The 22681-nt window shown below is 40.4% G+C and overlaps 1 protein-coding gene across 1 annotated transcript; it reads right to left on the bottom strand.

The window, feature by feature from the left end:
• Positions 1 to 968: 968 nt before the first annotated feature.
• On the bottom strand, positions 969 to 21955 carry LOC149321170 (L-amino-acid oxidase-like). Its single transcript, XM_089509234.1, has 7 exons — positions 21943 to 21955; positions 14485 to 14699; positions 11947 to 12059; positions 10729 to 10930; positions 9387 to 9455; positions 6353 to 6489; positions 969 to 1776 (listed from the first exon to the last, which is right to left on the bottom strand). The coding sequence occupies exons 1-7, from the start codon at positions 21953 to 21955 to the stop codon at positions 969 to 971; spliced, it is 1557 nt and encodes a 518-aa protein (XP_089365360.1).
• Positions 21956 to 22681: the final 726 nt, after the last annotated feature.

Here is a 22681-nt window from a genome sequence, read left to right as displayed (position 1 = left end):
GTTCTAAAATTGGCTCCAGGATGGTGCTTTGCGCCAGTCTGTATTGGGCCCATGTTCTTTATTCAGGCTTCTGTGTGAAATAAGGAACTCGGAATCCTTAATCTGAATATGAATTTTACTATAGAGAGCAAAGCTGAAACTAGAATAACTGAACCAAGACATTCAAGATTACAGCTGAAACTTTTTATTGATGCACAGGCCTCAATACAGGAACAGTAGAGAATTTATAATTAGCCCTTAATAATTGTACAGAAACATCAGGGAAAATGAATCCCAACTCATGAGACAATGATGGAAAAAGAACAAGTGACAAAGCAAATTCTAATAAAGCAATTGCATATTACAAAGTCCTCCTTCCAGCACCTGTAGATGAAAAACACCCAAGTTTCCTAGTGGCCTAGATGCTTGTCACTTTACCTTTAAGCTATAAAGGAATCTGGAAATGCAAATGCTACTTTTTGGGCTACCGCTCCCAGAATTTTTGGGGGTTTCTGTGAGTTATGGTCCATAAAAATACACAGACATTGACCATAGAATTGTCCTGGGGGAGCTACAAATGCCTAGTGGAGTGTTCTCTCTAGGAATCTCTAGATTCTTCAGTGCAACTTTTGGTTAAAGTTGACTATAGAGTTGCTCTGGAGGACCTAGATATTCCTTGAGAGAACATATTAATAAAATCAGTGAATAATCAAAGCTGTAAAACTCAAAGCTGCAAACGTGAAGGGACAAGTGTAACTTTCTCCCAGCTCTGAGAGAAAGATATTGCTACCAGTCCAGTGCAGTGGTGTTAGATTTTATTTGCCCAGGCTTAAAACCCCACTATCTCTCTCTCTCTCTCTCTCTCTCTCTGTGTGTGTGATCACCAGTTCTAGCAGCAATTGCAGGATTCTGAAAAAGCATATGGTTGGATCTCCCATCACCAAAAAGTATATCTTCAAATTACTGTTCTTCTTTTTTAGAGATCCCTTTTAAAGTTCTCCTTTCTCATTTGCTTTCCTTCCTGAATGTTCTTTCTCAGATGCAATGTTTATTTCCTTTGCTGCCCTCAGGCCTGACTTTATTGTAGTGTCCAGCCAGCCATGGAGCTTGGAGGTATGCTCCCCTGCAAAATGTATTCTACCTTCTGGCATCTTGAGAACCTCACTATAATCTACAAACTGGTAGGGGACAAAAGAAGCATAAGCACACATAGAATACCCATCCAGACTCCATCGCTTTATCACTGAGGAGTGACAGAGAGTCTGGATCTCACTTTTGGGCAGCTGATGGATGGCTGAGAGGTCATCCATGATGATGTTAATAATGTCCTCATCACTGAGGGACAGAAAAAAACGGGAGTCATCGCCTTGGACGTAGGAAGCCAAGACAACCCCTGAACCGCCAGAGAAGTTTTGGGCAAGGTAGTAGATGAATCGAGATGGGCGGTCAGTTGTGGACTTCCCACCTTGAATGCCATCATCTTCCCAGAACTTCTTTTTGCAGGCAAGGAAGATCTTGGTGGCACTCCTGTAGTGAGTAGATCGCAAAGCATCTGTTTTATTTGGTGAGAGGGGTGGATCAAAATAGATGCGGCGGGTGGCCCTGGCTGTTGAGGTGACCATGGCATAGTCAGCTGTCACACTTGACAGTGTTTTAGCTGGTGTCCGATAAATCACAGTGACAGTGGGGCCCCTCTGTTCCATCCTGACCACTCTGGCATTGAAGTGAACTGTTTCTGGAATGGTTTTATAAATGGCTCTTGGCAGCTGATCAAAGCCTCCAACAATTTCATCAAATCTGCAAGGCAACAAAAAAGCTCAAATGAATGGTGGAAATATTGGAATGCACAGAGTCCACATCTGCGCACGGTGAACATCCTTGACACCTACTGCGAGCACCTCATCCACCACAACTATCATCACTATCAGGAAGCCACTTCAGCAGACTTACTGTTTGGTGTTGGCAAGTTGGTGGTTGTGAATGGCCTGCCATTAGATTTCCCACAGTGTCGTGATGTAGTAATAATCTGGGAAATTCTAAGAAATTGAAAATGGCAACTACCCATTGTCAGAGCCAGCTCCCAAGAGAGACAAGAGTGTCAGGCCTCCAAGACTATCAGACAGCCTGCAGTTCCAACAGCGCTATCTTTTCCCTTTTACACAGAGTAGCCAAAAAGATCAGATAAAGCTACCAAGAATTCCCTTTTTATATTTTCTACCTATACTAGGTGGAGAAGGGGAGAGGTACTGCCCATGTTATGTTCAGTGGCTCTTCGCATCCTATGTGGCCTTAATTCAAAGATTGCGAAAGAATGGAATTTACCCAGAGATGTTATTATTTGTTGGATGAGAACACAGATGTGTGATCTAGTGCTCCAATAAAGTCATAAAGAAAATCTTTTCATAGATTACAGAGTAGTGAAGATTTATAAGGACATTCCTGAACAAATATTAAAAAAGCGTCGGGAATACAGAACTCGGAGTTGAAAGCCCTGTAGCGCAATAAAGGTGAGGGCTGTTGCAAACTGGCTTTTCTGCAGAAGACTGGAAAATGATACAGAAGAACACACAGAGCAAGAGCATAAAGGGGATGAGACAAGTTACAAGAGAAAAAGGAAAAAAAAGAGAGAAGAGGTGAATACCTCAACCGAGGATGCAGAATGTAGAATGCTACATTTGAAAAGAAAACCAAAATTGGGAGAGGAAACATCAGAAAAAGGAAGAGAAGAAGAAGAGGAAATAGAGGAAGAAAAAGAGGAAGGAGAAGTAATACAAGACAAATCAGATATTATTTAATAATATAACTTTTTGATTATAGATTTCAAGATATTAGCATGGGACATGAAAGGATTAAACTCTAATTTCAAGAGAAGCAATTTTTTTCATTTATTAGAAAAAGAAAATTAGATATCATTTATTTAACTGAAAAAAGAACTAAATTAGAAGAAACAAAATATCTATGGAATCTGAAATTTGGACAATGCTTTATCTCTGCAGGTGAAAAAAAGAAAAAAGGGATAGCTCTCTATGTTAGCAGTAACATTCAAGCCAAGGGAATCTTTTGTGACAAGGAAGGAATATATGTTGTAGCAGAAGTCAAACTAGAAGAGAAAAAAAATACTAGTAGTGGGTATATGTGCACACACAACAAATAAAGCCAAATACTACAAAACATTGCATCAAGAAATTCAGAAATATGATTATGATGTGATATTAATACTGGGCAATTGGAATGGTGTCTTTGATCTCAAATTAGGCAGAGCATCTAAAAAGATGATTACGGAGTCAAAAAGCCAAGAATAAAAAACTTAGCATTAATAGAAAAGAAATAGAAAGAGGGATTAGGGTTGCCTGATTTACAATTGTATTATAAAGCAAACAGTTTAATAAATAATAATAAATAAAATAAAAATTTTATTTGTATACCGCCCTTCCATTGATCAGGGCGGTGAACAACACAATAACAATACAGAAACACCATAAAAATACAATACAGTCATATTAAAAACAAAATTAAAACACCATCAGCCGATCACCATTGTCATCGGGGGGGGGGGGGGGGAAGACCAGCTGGAACTTCATTCGGGGAATGCAGATTGAAATAAGAAGGTTTTTAGTTCCTTCTTAAACTGGGCCAGGGAGGTGCCCGAGCGGAGCTCTATGGGCAGTGTATTCCAGAGGGCCGGGGCGACGATGGAATATGACCTCCTCGTTGTGGAGGTTAGTCTAGCCCCTGGGACCCTCAGTAGTTGCTGCCCAGAAGTTCTGAGGGTGCGGGACGGAATGTATGGAGAGAGGCGGTCCTTCAGGTATCCTGGGCCCAAGCCATATAGGGCTTTATAGGTTATCACCAACACCTTGTACTGTGCCCGGAAGCGGATGGGCAGCCAATGCAGATCTTTGAGTATAGGTGTAATATGACTGGCCCTGGAAGTACCAGTGACCAGTCTGGCTGCCATATTCTGTACCATCTGTAGCTTCCGGGTATGGTATAAGGGTTGCCCCATGTAGAGCGCATTGCAGAAATCCAATCGAGAGGTTACCAGAGCATGTACCACCGTTTCAAGGTCTCTCTGGGTCAGGTATGGGCGCAGCTGGCGAATAAGCCGAAGCTGATAACAGGTGCTCTTGACCGTCGCATTCACCTGAGCTGTAAGGTGAAGCGACGAATCAAGAAGCACCCCCAGACTGCGCACGGAGTCCTTCACAGGAAGCGTAATCCCGTTCAGGACAGGTGGAACCACCGCCATTCCTGGGCCAGGGGAACCTATCACAAGTACCTCCGTTTTCTCTGGATTCAGCTTGAGTCGGTTTTCCCTCATCCAGCCCATTACCGACTCCAGACAGGCCACAAGAGGAGAGACGCCATCCTCAGTCACTGCATCAGTCGGAGACATAGAGAAAACTATTTGGGTGTCATCAGCGTACTGATAACCCCGCGCCCCATGTCTCCGGATGATCTCTCCCAGCGGTTTCATGTAAATGTTAAATAGCATGGGAGACAGAATGGCTCCTTGAGGGACCCCAGTTGTGAGGGCCCTCTTATCGGAGCACACGTCTCCCAGCTGCACCATCTGGAACCTCCCAGAGAGGTAGGAGCGGAACCACTGGAGCGCAGTGCCCCCGATTCCCACCTCTGCCAGGCGCTCCAGAAGGATACCATGGTCTATGGTATCGAAAGCCGCTGAGATGTCCAAGAGCACCAACAGGGACACGCTTCCCCTGTCGATGCCCAGACGGAGATCATCGACCAAGGCGACCATGGCCGTCTCAACCCCATAGCCCGCCCGAAAGCCAGTTTGAAATGGGTCCAGATAATCCGTTTCATCCAAGATCGATCGAAGCTGGATTGCAACTGCCCTCTCGATCACCTTCCCCAAAAATGGCAGCAGCGAGACTGGCCGATAATTACTATGTACCAGGGGGTCGAGGGAGGGCTTTTTTAGCAGCGGTTTTATGGTGGCCAATTTCAAGCTGGTTGGAAATTGCCCATCCCTCAGTGATGTATTTATAATCCGGTGCAACAACAAGGTTACAGCCGGTCCCCCCTGAGCCGCTAGCCATGAGGATGGCTAAATTGGATGCCTGAATGGCTGGAATTGAAAAATGAAAAACTATTGAATTTGGAAGGATTTAATAATAAATTCAGTTGGCATGCTTACATTTGGTGTGGCAAATTGAAGGCCAATAAGGAATTCACAGATTATACAATCTGAAAATCTTTATTACAAATCTGGACAAAATATAAATTGAAATTCTACAGGAAAATTCCATTATGGATTTCATCTGAAGAAGCATTCATGGGCCAATGGAAGAACAAAAATGAGAAAATGGTCACCTATAAAGATCTACTGAACACAGACTATCAATCCACTGTTGGAATCAGATCAAGAGATCAAATGGAGCAAAAAGGCTTCATTTGTCATTGGTTCACTTACAAACAATTACAAGAAAGGTTCTTGATGAATCGAAAATTAGAAGAGTTTGATTTGGAAGACAATAAATCAGGAGATTTACTAACTTCAGACACCAAAAAACTATTTGAGAAAATTTATGATATGATTTTAAGACTACAGTTAGAAAATAATTTTATATATGGTTACAGCTGCATGCATTCTGTTTGCTAAATATTGGAAAGAAAAGAAAATACCCTCAATTGAAGAATGATCAGTCAAACTGATAGATATGCTTGAATTAGACAAGCTAACTTGTATAAACAATAAATCTTTAACTGACGCTGAAAAACAATGGTTTCCGGTACTTAATTATTTGAATAAGATCTGGCAATGTCTGATTGTATAGTGCTCAGCAATGAAAAGGGGAAACTACATTAAATATAGAAGCTGTTAAAATCTAGAAGGAAAGTACCATATATACTAAGTTACAAGTTGACCTCAGGTATAAGCTGTGAATATGCAAAGAATGACACCAGTAACCATTATATGTAATGATATCTAATTTTATTTTATGTTTCTAGATTTTTATGATTGGTGTGTGTGTGTGTGTGTAACTCTAAGCTGTAAGGGAAATGTTGGACCCCACTTTTCTACAATGTCCCCCTGTAGAGCAGTTGCTGCTCAAAGAGTGGTGCAAAATGTCCTAGAAACAGGATGAGAGGCACTTGCTGTTGCCGCTGCTGCTTCATCCTTATTAACTACCTTTCCTTCCCAATTCCCATTGTCCTCAGTGCTTCTTGAATTCCTCATATTAGTTGATCTGAACCTCGCTGCTCTATGGAGAGATGAGTGATCAGAGAAAGACTTTGGGAGACACTGCCTGATGTCTCACCCTAAAGAGGCTCATCAGAGCAAGACACCCAACAGGCAGCTACTCTGGAGATTCCAATTCTTCTTCGTGTTCTCATTTTTTCTTACCTTTTAGTGTGCGAAAATATATTATCGCCTCTCATACTCTCAATGAAAGAGAGGTAATACCCAGAATCTTCATTTAATATGTCCCCAATCATCTGGACAGCTCCGCGACTCAGATTTGCCACCTTGATTAAATATTGCTGTTGGGGAGGAAAAGAATTCCAGGGCACATGAGCCAATTGCAGTGCAAGTAGGTATGGCATTTGGGTGATAGAGCAGGGATGGGCTGTTGGACTGCAATTCTCAGCATCTTGTCAGCATTTGCTATGCTGGCAGGGATTGATAGGAGTTGCAGCTCAACAGTACCTGGAGGGCCACACATTTCTGCACACTTGAGCACATACAAGTGAAGCCCATCAGTGATTTTTGCCAAGCAAGCCAAGAATTTTGTATCTAGTTCACAGTATAGCATTACAAGAGTCTTGGTTTTCAGTGTGTTTTGAAAAGCAAAGCAAAGGAACTTGGATTGAGGGGAGGAAAAAAGCATAGCCATATGGCTCATTGTGTGATCAATTGACCAATGATGTGGTGGAGGAATTCCAGCTTATCTGTGCTGGCATACTTTTATGCTGTATGTGTGTGTTGTGCATGCGCCTTCAAGTTGTTTCCAAATTATGGCAACCCTAAGGCTCATGGGGTTTTCTTGGTTTGTAAATGAAGAGGATCTCAGAAGTGGTATATAAATGAAGCTGTTTGTTTGTTTGTTTCAATTACTGCTTCCAGAATCTCTCAGCCACTACCCAGATTAGTACCACTAAAATACATGGAAGAAGTTAATCAAGACTTAACCTCACGTCCCATGTATTTTAAATAGATCTTGGGCATAACATTCTTTCATTTATCGTTCTGAAAAAAAAAATCAGAACTTGTGGCAAGGTGTACAGGATCCTAATATTACAAGTCACTCCTCCATTTGAAGGGCTCTTCAGTTTAAACACTGCTGTTGTTGTGTGCATTCAAGTTATTTCTGATTTATGTAAGTCTAAGGTGGGGATGCGGTAGCTTATTGGTTAAGTGAGTGCTGCATGATGGAGTGAGCTCCTGTTACTAGTCCCAGGTTCTGCCAACCTAGCAGTTCGAAATCATGCAAATGCAAGTAGATAAATAGGTACCACTTCTCAGTGGGAAGATAACAGCATTCGGTGCAGTCATGCGTGCCACATGACCACCAGAGCAGTCCTCAGACAACACTGGCTCTTTGGTTTAGAAATGGAGATGAGCACCGCCCCTTACAGTCGGTTACAACTAGACATTCATGTCAAAGGACTACCTTTACTTTTACCTTTAAGGTGAACCTATCCCAGGGGGTTCTTGGCAAGATTTGTTTAGAGAAAGCTTGCCTTTGCCTTCCTCCGAGGCTGAGAGAGTGTAATGTGATTTGCTCACAGTCATCTATTGGGTTTTCATGGCCAATTGGGGATTTAAACTCTGATCTCCAGAGCTATAATCCAACACTCAAGCTATTATATTACTCCACACTTGCTCTCTTTGGAGCTATTACAAGGGAGGGCAAGAGGATGTTAAAGTTTCCCCTTAACAGACAGTAAATTGAGTAGAAGCATAGGTCACATTAGCCTATGGTTCATTGCTATGGTAAATGTATCATATATTTCTATTTAAATTATAGGAAATATTTTTCATTTTTCATTTATATACAGTGGACCCTTGTTATATGCTGGGGTTTGGTTCCAGGACCCCCATGTATAACAAAATCCGTGTATGCTCAAGTCCCATTAAATATAATGACAAAGCAAAATGGTGTCCCTTATAAAAAATGGAAAATCAAGGTTTGATATTTGAAATTTATACTTTTTTTGAACATTTTCAAACTGTGGATGCTTGAATCCGTGTATTAAAAAATCTGTGTATAAGAAGGGCTGACTGTATGCAAATTAGAATATGCACATTGTATGCAATTCTGTGCTCTCTTGGGCCCTCTTTTTTGGCAGTATTTAACTGCTCATCCTAACTGGATTCAGTAGTTTCTTCTTATCAATGGCTGCCCAGATTTTCTAGCCTTATTCGTGTACATCTATTCTGTTCTATGTTAAAGAAAAGCCCTCTGGGCGTCAACAATTATTGTACCAGTTGATTTGACAACTGTATTATGTTCTCTGTGAAAAAGTACTTCTTGTAACCACCCCTGAACCTACTGATATCATCTGGGTATAGTTTTATGTACTTTTGTTTGGTCACTGTAGCTTCACCTTTTCTTTATGGAAATCCACTGAGTGACATTGAATGAGTTATATTTTCCAAGGCAATAGCAAATCTCTTCTGAATAAATCTTACCAAGCAACCCCTAGGGTCACTGTTAAATTGCAGTTGACTTGAAGGCACATAACAATAGCAGGGAAATTATCTGTATGGATTGAAGATGGATAAGAGCCATAGTGGGAAAGTGGTTTGAATGTTGGATCACATCTCCTTGAGACCAGAATTCAATTCTCAGCTCAACCATGAAACCCACTGGATGACCTTGGGCAAGTCACACTCTCTCAGCCTCAGGAGAAGGCAATGGCAAACCCTCTCTGAACAAATCCTGCCAAGAAAAACCCACAATAGATTCGCCTTAGGGTCACCATAAATCAGAAATGACTTGAAGGCACACAACAACAAAGTCTTTAACAGTGGTCATTGAGGCCTAAAGCCATTCTCTCCTAGGGTTTTCTTTTGTGGAAATCTGTAAGGTTTGCCACTTTCTTTATCTTTCCTTCTCTTTATCAAGATGAAGTCACCTGTAGACCTATAGTGACCAAATAATTTCATAGGGTTTTCTTAGGCAAGGAGTACGCAGGGATGGTTTTGCAAGTTCCTCCCTCTGAAATATAGCTTACATCACCTGGTGTTTTTTGGTGGTCTCCCATCCAAGTACTAACCAGGGCTGACCCTGTTTATTTTCCAGGATCAGATAGGATGATGTGCCCTTAGGGCATTTAGACCTATTAGATTATATACTAGTAACAAAAGCAAGTCAACACTAAGTTTAAATAGTAAAATATTTCAGAAACTGTAGGATTAAAAAATATCCTATTACCTTAGTTGAGAAAGCGTCATATTTATTCAGTATGTAGCTACAGTTTGTCTGATTCAACTCTTCAACAACCTATAATGACAACCAAGAAGAAATCAGGACAACAACAGTAGCAAAAAAGTTAACTTGTGTGTATGTTGTCGTGAGGAACAGGCAAACACTTAGATAAAATACATAATATTAAAAACTGTAAAGAAAAGATGCTAATAGAATATTCATTACTATAGTCTACAGACCAAGACAGAAATGTTACAGATGCAGATACAGTTACAGTACAAACAAGCAAAATTTAAATGCCAAACAGTAACTAAAGACTGTCCAACACACTAAAAGAAAAATATAAGACAATTACACAATGCAAATCCACTTGTTTAACCATAGCGTCTTCAAACATGCTCTGTTACTTAATGGAACCAAAATGAAGAAAATAGCAAGGTTTGGGGACCCAACTGGTCAACTGCTTTTGATGCCTCAAAAATACTGCATTTCATTATTCACTGTAGTTGTTATTATTGTTGGCCAGAATCCTTAGTCACAGTGAACATTAAATTACTTTAGGCATATTTAGCTACATAGCAGAGGCACTATGAAAACCTGGTAGTGAATTGCAAAGATGCATAATGACACTGCAAACATAGTCCACTTAGAAGATGTGCTAGGGAATCCTGGGAATTGTAGCTTATTGTGGCACCATAACACCCCCCCCCCCCAAAAAAAAAAAATCTAAAGAAGGAGAATACAGGTTGAGTCTCCCTGATCTGGAATTCCAAAATCCAAATTATTCCAAAATCCAAAACCTTTCTCATGGGTGACTGAGAAATTGGCTTTCTGATGGTTCAGTGTACACATACTTTGTTTCAGATAAAAAGCTATTAAAATATTATTACTAAAATTATCTTCAGTCAATGTGTATAAGGTGTATATGAAACATAAATGAATTTCATCTTTAGACTTTTGTCTCATCTCCAAGATATCTCATTATGTATATGCAAATATGCCAAAATCCAAAAAGTTCTGATATCTCAGACACTTCAGATCCCAGGCATTTTGGAGAAGGGAGACTAAAGCTGTATATAAATAGACACATACTTTTCTAGGCAATAGTCTTGTCTTTAGATTCCTTCTTTCCTTCCAGAAGACTGGAGAAGAAGGGCCAAGCTCTGAGATTTGGGAACTCTACTGGTTGATCTTTTTAGGAGCTAGTTTTTAGAGAACCATAAAGAGTTTTGTCTTTTGTAAGTGCTTAAACTAAATTGGCTTTTGCCTCTGTTCAGCAATACAGTTCCATATTAGGAACAGGACACAGAAGAATTCCTAACAAAATATCTGTAGAAGGCTAATGAACCTTTTTAAGGGCGTCTCGATACAGCTGCTCAGCATCTTTGCCTTTTTCTGAGGGATACACATCATACTCCAAAAGGCTGGGGTCCTTCTTGACTTCCCAAATTCTTCTCCTGATGTTGTTAAGCAAATACCAGGCATTATCATCCACCTGAATGAATTCTGACAGACTCAAGCCAAACTTTTTAACATATTCACGGACAATCCTGGAGAAAAATGAAAGGGAAATCATAAGCTTAAGCATAAAAAAGAGAGATTAGAATGATGCAAAACCTAAAACAAAACTTGGAAAAAATACTTTTTTTGTATCAGAGCTCCTAGAGTGCCCCAGCCAATATGGCCAGTATGAAGTATTTCTGAAAATTGTTGTAGCTCAAAACAGTCCTTTTTCCAAGCTTTGGACCTGAACCAAAAAACTTAAAACTTGCATTGTAGTGTATGGAGGAAGACCATTCTGCAGATGTGATGGGAGTATTACTCTATTCATCTCTGTGGTACAAGTCCATAATTTTTACATATAGAAGAGCAGGAACAGACAAACTACAGATAGTTCATCTTCCAAAGCTATTTTTTCATCCCTTGGTGTACCCTTTTAATCCCCCCAGTACTCTCTTTTTCTGCTCCTAGAACTGGAATTATCCTGGAATGGTGTTTTTTGCATTAAAAAAGGGTACAATGTTCCTGGCCATATTAGAGTGGAAATAAATAGGGATGAAAATACACAAAAAGTCATAAACATCTTAAAAGATGGATGGCCAGAGGAAAAAGGGGGAAAAATAGGAGGGGCTGCTTTTGCCCGAATGTACCGAAGGGCAAGACTCTGGCCCCTCTTTTCTCAACCCTCTGTTGAGTTAATGAGGGCAAAAGACTTCTGAACTTTGAGCTCAGTTTGCAGTAACTGAAGTAAAGTGAGGATAAAGAGGGTTTAGTGAGAGAAGAAGGGAGAAAATGGGACATTTTAAAAGCAGCAGAAAAAGTGGAATGACAGAGAATTAACCAGGACTGTCCCTATCAAATTGGAATAGTGGGAGATCATGTACAAAATCTGCTTGGCTTGTACTTTCTTGTTGATAACAACGTGTAATTCAAAGTATAAGCAAGAGAGCAAAACTCTCTGGTCATTCACACTGCTAACACACTACAGCAATGTTAAGGAACAGCAGTACATGGGTTAGTGATGTTTTATGCATACAAACAGATCAGATACTGCCACCCATCATACCTGTGTGATTCAGGTAAACGCATGGGCCCAAGATTTGCAAACCAGCTTTCTCTCTCATCTCGATATGTTTGTACTCGTCCTCCCACACGATTGCTGGCTTCCAGAACTGTCACCTAGAGGCAAACAGGGCAACTGTTGCTTCATTCTGAAAGATAACCAAAATTCCTTGCAGTTTCCTAGTTGAACATCATAACCTGACAGCTGGTGGGAGGATAGTTGTGCTTTTTTTTTGGGAAACTGTTTTGTTTGGCATACTCTGGCTGTATGTTTGGCAGTTTGGCTGTGTAGGTTCTTCCCTTCCTCAAGGCATATCTATAAACCATTCATGTTTTTGTACTGCATCTGCTGCCCTTAGTGCCTACCCTTCCCACCTTCGTAGGCCTAATTTTCATAAAAAATAATTGTGAAACTGAAGGAGGGGACACACAAAATTGAATGTTCATCTTGGCAAAAATATTCCTTGTACCTCAAAACTTGTCGGGGAAAGGTTTCTAGCTTAGCTATCTCCCTGACACTCTTATTGTTACATGCAAGGAACAGCATTACTGAAACATGAATTCAGTCATAGCTTCAGTTGTAGCCTGAAACTTGAAGTGGTATTATCCAGGCTCATCATTGCTGCCTGGGAGAACAAGCCAAATTAACCCCCTTCTTTTAGATGTAAAATTTGCATTAATCTTTTAACCTTGATTCCAGCTTTCTTCTATCTTGCATCATGTTTTTGCCCAGTTTTAATAGCCCATTGGTGTGGAATATTTTATATTGCCTTATGGCAGCTCTGAGAGCCAGCCTGGTGTGTGATTTGAGCCTTGGGCTATGACTATGGAGACCAGAGTTTGAGTTCCCACTTGGCCATGGAGACCCAGTGAGTGACCATGGGCAAGTCACACACTCTCAGCCCCAGAAAAGCACATAATAGATTCGTCTTAGGGGTGTCATAAGTTGGAAATGACTTGAAGGCACACAACAACAACAACAACAACAACAACAGCAGCTCTGCAGAATATTCTTCAAAGATACTACTTGGCATGCATCTGTCAGTCTTGCAGTCCTGATTCTCACATACAGCTACATTACTTCATTTATGTGCATTTCCTTGTTGCACCCTTGATCACGGAAGCATAATGTGTGAACTGATTCTGCGGCACAGCTTTTTCTGAGAACACACAAAGAACAGTTCTGTCTGGGTTGGCCCTTCATTAACCTGTCCAAGCCATCATTAAAGTTACCATCATCAAATGAAGATGAGATGGGTGTGAACCAGTAGCAGGTGTACAGTAATCCAAGTGTTGAGAAACCAAGAAATATATGTACGTACGTGCTTATCCTAGGTGTGATGTCCTTAGGCTAAATGATTTCAAATAGTCATGCAGATCCATTCTTCAATCATTTCATTTAAAATTACTTCCTTTCTCTTCTTAACAATGTGTGACTTTCACTTGGGCTGAGTTCCCTTTATAGCTCACTATATGTTCTCAATCTTATCTACATAATGACCAAGAATCCTTTCCTCAAAATGGTTTCATATATTTATATGGACTGATTCCTTAGTAGTACTGTACTTTCCATAGCTTGTTTATTCCTCAAAACTTCGACTTTGGCTTGGTTCTCTAAATAATATTGCGATTGATATTCTGAATCTTATTTTCTCCATGACTTAGGCACTTTCCAGCTGCATTCAGATTTCTGAACATCTAGAATACAATGCTTTTCATAAATGTTGAGGACATTGCCCAAAATCCTATTGGACCACTGTTGGAACATAAACCTCTCCCAGTGTAGTTACTATGCAAGAGCTGTTTGTGTGGTGAAGACTGTTCCTTTCTCCTCAGATGCAAAAGGACAACAGGACAATGTCCAAATGCACCCCAACAGCCAACCAAGACTCGGACATCAAGACTTGGAACCCTCTAGTTGCTCTTGAGCACCTGGGCAAAGGCATTGCTAGGTACCTGCTGGATATTACTCCTTGCACAATGCCTACAAAGCACCAGCACAAATCACAAACAGGATTCTGGCTGATGTGACTGACATCTTAAGCACAGATCTTGGAAATGCTACTTTTTAAATACTACAATGTCCAAAAAGTGGCCATACTTGCTGGGGGACTCTGAGAGTTCCAGTTAATGTAACTGATATATTATCAAGTGGGTGCAAAGGGATCTTGAAGCACCTTTGAGACAAAATGAAAGAAAGAAGCTGGTAGCCTGAGCTTTTGTAGACTTGGGCCTTCTTCCTCAGATGCTTCAAGTGCTCCAAGGTTCGTTTGTCAGTGGGGTGGTGAATCCATTCTGGATTTCAGTCTGGTTTTTAAAGGCATCATCTAAGGTTCAAGACTACTGGGTTGTTGTTGTTGTTGATGTTGTTGTTGAGTTCAGTAACTTGGATAGTTCCTTCAAGATTCTGCTTAAAAGCATGAGGAGTGGATGTGCACTCCCATCTAACGCTGGAGCCACCAGCCCCCTTGGACCCAATCCATTTCAAAAGGAAATGATTTTCTGCAAGAAAAATGGTTAGAGACAGATAGGAGAAACTTACATGGTGTCCAGCCTCCTTGAGTGTGTAGGCAGCACTGAGACCTGACACCCCTGCACCCACGATCACCACATGTCTTGGACGTGATGTCTTCTCTAGACCATTTCTGGCTATCTCTAGGAATTCATCGTAGTCAGCCTCCCTGAAACATTCTTCTAGTGGATTAGACTCACCAGCACAACTTTGCAGTGTAGCAAAGAATAGCAATGAGGAGAGTACTGGTCAGAACATATACAAAGGAAAAATATATATTAGTTCTGTTTCTTTTTGATATGTTTGTGTGACACTTAATCATTTATATATCTGGAGGATGATTTGTCTGGCATCCTTGCTCAAACTATAGAGGGATGTTACAAAATATTTAAAATGCAATAAAATAAACAAGCATGAAAATTTAGCTTATGTTCTTTCTTATTCAAAACATTTACCCAAATTTGGAAAATGCTTCATATTTGGGAAAGAAATAGCATGAAATTTTATCTATCTCTGAGCAAATGTAATTGATAGGTTCATTCACCCAGGCTTTGAACTCTTAAGTCTGCTTTTTTGAAGAATTTATCAGTCTCTGTAAGTTTTTGCATATGCAACATGGAACAAACTTGGAGACTTTTACAAAAAAGTATGCAGGAGAAGGTAAAAATGACAGTTGTCCAAAATTGTAGTTATGGGGGAGGGCAGGAAAGAGAGGTATAAAAATGTTTCTCTCATTCCACAGATATTACCAGTGCCAATGTGAACTGAAGGTGAACCTCTGGTCCACAGCAGACCTCATCGAAAACGGTATGATCTGGAAATGGCTGACAGGGCAACCAGATAGTGTTTTCCTAGAGCAATGCTTCTGAAGTTGTTTGATGTGGGGGACCAGGGTGGATTTTCCCTTCAGTGTGCCAGGTACTAGCACCATATTTGTGTCCATTGACTACTGCTCTTTCTTTCCTTTAAAATTGTCAATCCATAGACCAACAGCCAAAATTTATGGAACAACATTGATCCAGGGACCACCATTTTGACAAGCATGGCCTTAGAGAGCAATGTTTCCTCATATCGATCCATCCATCTATCCCTTTATTTATATCCCAGTTTGGGACTCTTGGCAGCTCATGAAAAAGCAGAATACATTGGGCCTCTGACTGCTGTCTCTCACAAGCGGTGGCTTTAGTGACAGACACAAGAGGTTTACTGGAAATATTTCAACTGGCATTGCTTCTGAATCCTCTCTTCTGAATTAATTTTTATGAATTGTGGCAGTTTACTCTTCTGTCAGGTTTACCTAGTTCTCTGCTGTTTGCCTAGTCATGTCTCTGTAGAGTATATTGTTTTAATTTTTTTCCAGGTATTCCTTGTTTCTGTGGCTGCATCTGCACTACATAATTAATGCCGTTTGACGCTGTTTTAGCTGCCATGGCTCAATGCTATGGAAGTCTGGGATTTATAGCTTTGCGCGATATTCAGCCTTCTCCATCAGAGAGCTTTGGTGCCACAACAAACTACAAATCCAAGGATTCCATAGCATGGAGCCATGACAGTTAAAGCAGCGTCAAGCTCAGCTCAGCCATGAAACCCACTGGGTGACCTTGTACAAGTTGCATACTTTCAGTCTCAGGGTGATGATGATGATGATGATAGTAATAATAATAATAATAATAACATCTCACTTCTTCAGAAGATCGAAGCTTTGCGAGATATTTAGTCTTCTCCATCAGAGAGATTTGGTGCCACAACAAACTACAAATCCAAGAATTCCATAGCATATAAGGCGTGTCACTTTATTTGGCACTAGTAATCCTGTGATAGAATTCCATTTATTACCTATCAATGTTCCTGAATGGTTCTGTAATGCCTTTTGAGCAACCTACACAGGATAAAGCCATAAAGCCTGAGCCCTGCCACATCCCTAATTCACGAAATTAAACGCTGCTCCACCTCTCTTGACAGCATTCTGAGAATGCTGCCCCATTTTATTTCAAAACTTTTGAAATAGTGTTTAAAAGCCTATTCAGGGCACTCCAACAGCACTGCTAAACCTAACGTGGGATGCTTCTACGTGACAGTGTTTCTTACACCACCTCATGGGCTTTTTCCTGGTAAGCTGTCTTTTATATAATGCAATCATCTTTGACTTCATCATTTCCCCAAACCAATCTATGTGACACTATTTGCTGTATCTGGGTGTTTGCAAAACACACAGAGAGAGAGGGAGAGAAAGAGAAAGATTGTTATGTCTGTTTCCTGTATTGAAACTTTAAGACCTCACATGGGTCGTCTATGGAATTCACTACCACAAAACCTGTCTATTCTTAACTAAAGAACAACAACTTTTATCCGTTGTCACCAAACCAAATTCTAACCTTGCAGAACATATTAGCCTGGTTCCTGTGATACATACATGCAATTCATACACTACCACTAACAAAATGTACAAACTTATATGTTTAATATGGAAATAATGTACAAAAAGTGAACATGCTGCTTCTTAAATAGTAAATTGAGATTGCTCAGATTAAATATATTTGCTTGTTCTTCTGTTCTAATAAGGCAGGGTATCTTCCACAGTTAATAAGCTCTCAATAACTTTTTTCATAGACCAGTTTTCCTTAAATGCCATCAGCCTAACCAGTTCTTCACAACTAGGAACAGATTGTGCCTCCTCCCACCCTCCAGTTCTTCTTGTTGCCTCTGGCTTCTAAGATGCTTCTTTTTCAAGGACTACATGTTGTTTTTTTTTTTAAAAAAAGCCCTTCTCAGCTATCTTCCTGAAACCTTTGAGTTCTGCTGCCTGCTTGAAGCTGCACCGGGACTTCTCTGTGAATGGTTTGTTGCTGGAGCATTCCTGGATCTTCACGGGATAGGACTTGGATGAGTGCGACAGCATCTGAAAATCTTCAATACAATCACGTGGCTATGCTGCCAGTATTACTCCTTTTACTCCCAGCTTTTCCCACCATTTGATAATCTCACAGTCTCACAGTTTGGTTTGCTGCTTCCTGGTCCCTGCAGCCACCAGCTTTGGATTCCCTTGTCTTCTCATCAAAGAGGGCCCCCCTCCCCTGCTCCCAGACTAACCTCTTCCTTTACCAGTACTCAGCTCCCTTTCTTCAGTTACCATCTCTCTGGAAGTTATTCCATTACTAATAAACCCGATTTACCTCTTCCATGCTACATTCGAATTCGGGTTACAGCCAGGAATTATCGCATGGATTTTGCTGCCGTTGCCGCCTCCTGACTGCATCTAGGCAAAAATCTGTTTAAAATCTATCCTCACCCGGCCACTTTTCACTTTCAGGAGCTTCCCGGCTTTGCAAATTGGCCAGCTGAGGGTAGATTTTAGTTGGAATTTTGCCTGCATGCAGTCAGGAGGCAATGGCAGCAAAATCCATGTGATAATACCTAGCTGCATCCTGAATTTGAATTGTAACTCAGAAGAGGTAAATCAGGTTTATTAGTAATGTGATAATCTAATCTGTGTTAGCACTGGTCTCCCATTCCTCTCCAGCTCAACAGTGATTAAGTATCCCCAAGGGCTGCCTACTCTGGAAAATCCTGGAAATGTTTTTGTTTTCAAATAATGAGCCAATTTCTACATCTTGTTTTACCTGTTTAAATTCACTGACTCAATTTTAATTCTTTAGTTTGCTTCTACTGTTTAAACCAAATCTGGAAAATCATAGCTGAGCTCCTGCATAAAGCACACAGCCATGATATCTTAGTTATGTCTGAACTCTCCATCTAACTCCTGATATCCGCCATAAAAGCTGGGCTACCTGGAGTGACCAATGTCTGTGCTGTGACAGGTTGTGGCAGGATGACATGACAGACTGTCCTGCCAGCAAGTGAGGCTGCAATGTCCTTTTGTCCACACACAGAGCCTTATAGCACCATGGTGCTATGAGCACAGAATGATGCTGCAACACTGCAAGCAATCATGCCCTACCATGTCATTGGTGTTCTGGCATCATCCCATCATAGCACCATTTTAAGTGTGCATTTTTGCATGCTGGAAATAACCTGTTTATGACCACTATTTGTGCCATGAAAAAAGTAGCTTTTTTGCTGCAGAACTCCAATTATGCTTCCTTCTGTGATAACTCAATTTCTGGGAGGGATCTGGGTAGGCTGGGGAATGTGTGACCAGCTAGTTCCTTTCCCAGGAGATTTGTGCTGGGAATCCACAGACTACTTCTGACTACTCCACTCTCAGCTGCAGCACCATTCCAGACTGGTGCAACAATGTAAAGATACTATGACACTCTGCAAGGGTTTCATCTCTGTGTGTTCTGCTGTGAAGTGGAGACACGTTGTCCAAAATCACTTTGGACTGGTCTTCCATAGAATTTGTCTTCTCTTCTCTGCAGTTTTGAATTGATGTCTTCCGTGGCACCACGGAGTTCTGTAAAGCCAACACTGTTGCATTTCAGTTTCTTCACATCATCTTCAAAGATTACCATCAGATTGTGCAAAAAGAAAACAAAGTAAAGAATGAGAGACCTGTGTTCTTCAAAGCTTCCCACACAATATTCAGATAATCTTCTTCTCTTCTTGAAAAAGTATGCCCTCAACAGAGGACAACACTGTAGTATGCATTCAGCAGCAGGTAGAAGTGACAGCCATCTTGCTGGTAAATGCCAGTGCATGGCTTTGGATTTTTACAAATTTATAAAGGAACAAAAGTGACTCTACTTTCTTGGTTGAAGCTAAACTCACAGTGTAACTAACTATAAGTTAATTTTTTCTACTTTGAAACTTAAAGCCTATGTTTGAGACAACTACATACCCTCAGTGGCATCACTCGGGTTGGCGTCACCTGGTGCGCTACCTCATGGTGTCACACCTCACCTTGACCTCCTCCCATATCACACCATACAGAATGTTTTTTGTATTAATGTTACTCATACATTGTAATTCCCATATATCACTGAATAATGGCAACAGTTGTGATATAAACTAGCAAAATCAAAATTATACCTTTAAATTACAATATCATACACACAGCTTAAATGTATTTACATGTACATAGTTCCATGTGGTTAATGTGAAAGTGTGGTAAAGTGTGATGTTTTTGAAGAAAAATTTAAAAGAATAATTTTAAACTTTAAAAGAAAAGTTATAAGTTTAATTTTTTAAAGTAAAATTTTATATATATACACACACACACACACACACACACACACACTGAGGCTTTTTCTTTCTTTTTCCACTGAGCCTTTCCTCATTCACACCATCTTTTCAGCATCTTAAAGGGATGCAGGTAAACACCATAGCCAAAAGGCAGATGTCTAGGGACCAGTGATGTCAGCCCTCTTAGGGTGTCACCTGGTGCAACTCACACCCCCTGCACTCCCTAGTGACGCAACTGCATACCCCCTAATATTTCATAGATGAAAACAGGAACATATGTAGCTATTAATAAATCAGGGTAAAAGAGGCAGCAGCTGTTTGCTTTTGCCTGAGTCTACTGGGAAGGGCAGGATTCTAACCCTTGCTGTCCTTGCTTCCCTGTTTATTAATTCAACATGGGAGAGAGCACAGAAAGAGGTAGAATCTTGCTCTTCCCAGTAGACTCAGGCAAATGAGGACCAGCCCTCCCTTCAGCCACCATCTTGAAGGGGAGAGAGGCAGGTGAGCTCCACCAGGCCTGCCTGAAAGAAGCAGAGCCCTCCCTCCGGTCCATCTGCCTTGGTCCAGGCCTCAGAGGGAGAGAAGAATGCTGGACCTGATCCCCTCCCCCCTCACCATTCCCTTCTCCTTTTGTGTTGTGTCTTTTAGATTGTAAGCCTGCGGGCAGGGAACTGTCTGGTTAAAAATAATAATAAATGTAAGCTGCCCTGATAGCCATTAGGGCTGAAGCGCGGGATATAAATACCTAAATAAATAAAAAAATAAATGTGCAAACTACTTTTGCATTTTGACCTCAGTTTTCAGCAAATGAAGTGAACTGAGGGGGGAAGTGTGTATGTGTGTGTTGGAACACAAACTGGGGCATTTTAAATGCAGATGAAAAAGTAGGACCCCAGAGAACTAATTGGGACTGCCCCTGCAAACTCAGGTCAGTTAGATGGTACATAACCATGAAGCATATGATATTTGGTTTCACTTGATCCTGAAGCTTTTAATTTCTGCTGCACTGACTGAGGCACTGTCAGTAACATAAGAAGACATACTATTATGTCTTACAGCCAGTGTTGTCTTATAGACAACAATTGTCTTACAGCTAATGGAAAGTAGCAACAATGGGCTTGTGGCATACACTGTGCATTATAACTTCGCTCAAAGGCCACTTAAGAATATCTGAACATAGCAAAACACAAACTGTTCAGAATATCAGATCTTGGAAACCTTTCTTCTTATGGATTGTGCATGTACATGTATATGTGTCTTTAAGCCGCCTGTTGACTTATGGTGATTCCATGAATTTCATAGGGTTTTCTTTGGCAAGGAGGCCATTCTTCTCTAGAATACTGAAGATCTGAAATCTGGGCTGCATTTATCACTATATTTACCTTCCTGCACTAGCGATTCAAGCTCATCTTGTTTGTTTCCCAAACTATGTGCAGTGGTGTGTGCACATTTGAAACTTTGTTTGTTCTCTCTTATTACTTTACTGCCAGTTTTTCTGTGGATCCCTTTTTTTCCCTTCAGCTTCTCTAGAATTCATATCCTTGTGGTTAGAACTTGCCTTTGAACAGGATTTGTTGCTGGTTATTCCCTGGTTATTCCCAGGATAAATCCTCTTTAATCGCGATGTTGTGTGATAATCTTCACCATGATCACGTGATTTTTCCAGGAAAATGACTGTTTAAACCCCTGATTTTCCCCATGTGATAAAGTCCTATGTTTTTATTTGTACTGTTTTAATTTTGTAAGCTGCTTTGTATCCTAGTTGTGGGGAAAGGGTGGGATATAAATAAATATAACAACAACAACCTAAGTTTGAAAGTATGAACAGTCCTATGGCACCATAAAGAATAGCAAATTAATTATAGCATGGCCAGTTTCATCAAAGGCTATATATAGGTTATGGCTCATGAAAGAACATGCTATAATACATTTGTAGGCCTAAAATCCAAGTGTTAGTTCTAATTAAAATAAAACAGCTAGCAAAAAGGAACAAAGTGCTGGAGCGCCTCAAAAACGATGGCCTTCCCAGCTAGAGTTGGCCTATTGAATCAATAAGAAAAAGGTAAGTCAACACTTATGTGTCTTCCATTGATTCAATGGGTCAGGTTTAGTTGGGTTGAACAACTAAAGTTTTTGAGATACTCCATGACTATATTAGTTTTATTGCAACAAACTAACAATGATGCCCTCTGGGATTTATTCATTTATTTATTGTGAAAAAGATCTAACTATTTTTGAAGACTGAACAATAGCATTTAAGAAATAATAATAATAATAATAATAATAATAATAATAATAATCAAGCAGCAAACTCATGGATGCTTTGCCAGGCAGAGTATTACTTACGGAAGATGTCCATAGTGTTTCCCTTAGAAGCGTGGATGCTACCGTTTGGAAGAAGCTTTACTTTCAACCATGTGTTGGAAACAGAATGCTTTAAAAAGAATCCATGTACAAATAAAACAGGAAAGGCAATGAAGAATCCTTTAAATTCATAATCTTCTCTCCTACTCTTTCATCTTCTCCTCCCATGCTAATTACACATTAAGTAAGAAAGAAGGAAATGGAATTTGCCCAAGACTTGTCTCTACTGCTGGCACATCCTCTTCTTAGAAGCCCATAATGAAGGCGTGAAGGTTACACTGCTGCCCAGATGTTCTTCCTCAGCACCTGCCACTCACAGGTCCACTATTTCTTAATGCATTTGGTTATAAACCACATTTGAAAAGACTACCAAATTTTGCTTTAAAAAAATCACAAAAGCCACTGACTGCCATTATATGTTGAGGCAGAAAAGTCACTTACCTGGGAGTAAGCTTTCATGAGTCGTGTAACTGGAATTGTTGTTATTGTTGTTGTTGTGTTCCTTCAAGTTGTTTCTGACTTATGGTGACCTTAAGGCGAACCAGTTTCAGAAAATCTTCTCTAGAAATATGATTCTCCCTTAGAATGCAAGAGACCATGGCCGTGGCCTTGACTCTTGAACCAGTCCTGCTTCAGCCACAGGGATTTTGGAGAAGAACCATACTTCAGTTTTTCAGCATGTGGTTGTTGTTGTGTGCCTTCAAGTGTTTTCCGACTTATG

Source organism: Sceloporus occidentalis, unplaced genomic scaffold (assembly GCF_023333645.1).
Source record: "Sceloporus occidentalis isolate IW3139 unplaced genomic scaffold, rSceOcc1.0.p SCAF_1, whole genome shotgun sequence".
Lineage (NCBI taxonomy): Eukaryota > Metazoa > Chordata > Lepidosauria > Squamata > Phrynosomatidae > Sceloporus > Sceloporus occidentalis.
This window is presented reverse-complemented; position numbering and strand designations above follow the sequence as displayed.

Coding starts and splice junctions, on each gene's coding strand:
- LOC149321170 (XM_089509234.1), bottom strand. Junction 10,931..11,946: donor CGTTTACCTGAATCACACAG/GTATGATGGGTG, acceptor ATTTTTCTCCAG/GATTGTCCGTGAATATGTTA. Junction 9,456..10,728: donor ATCGAGACGCCCTTAAAAAG/GTTCATTAGCCT, acceptor TTGTCATTATAG/GTTGTTGAAGAGTTGAATCA.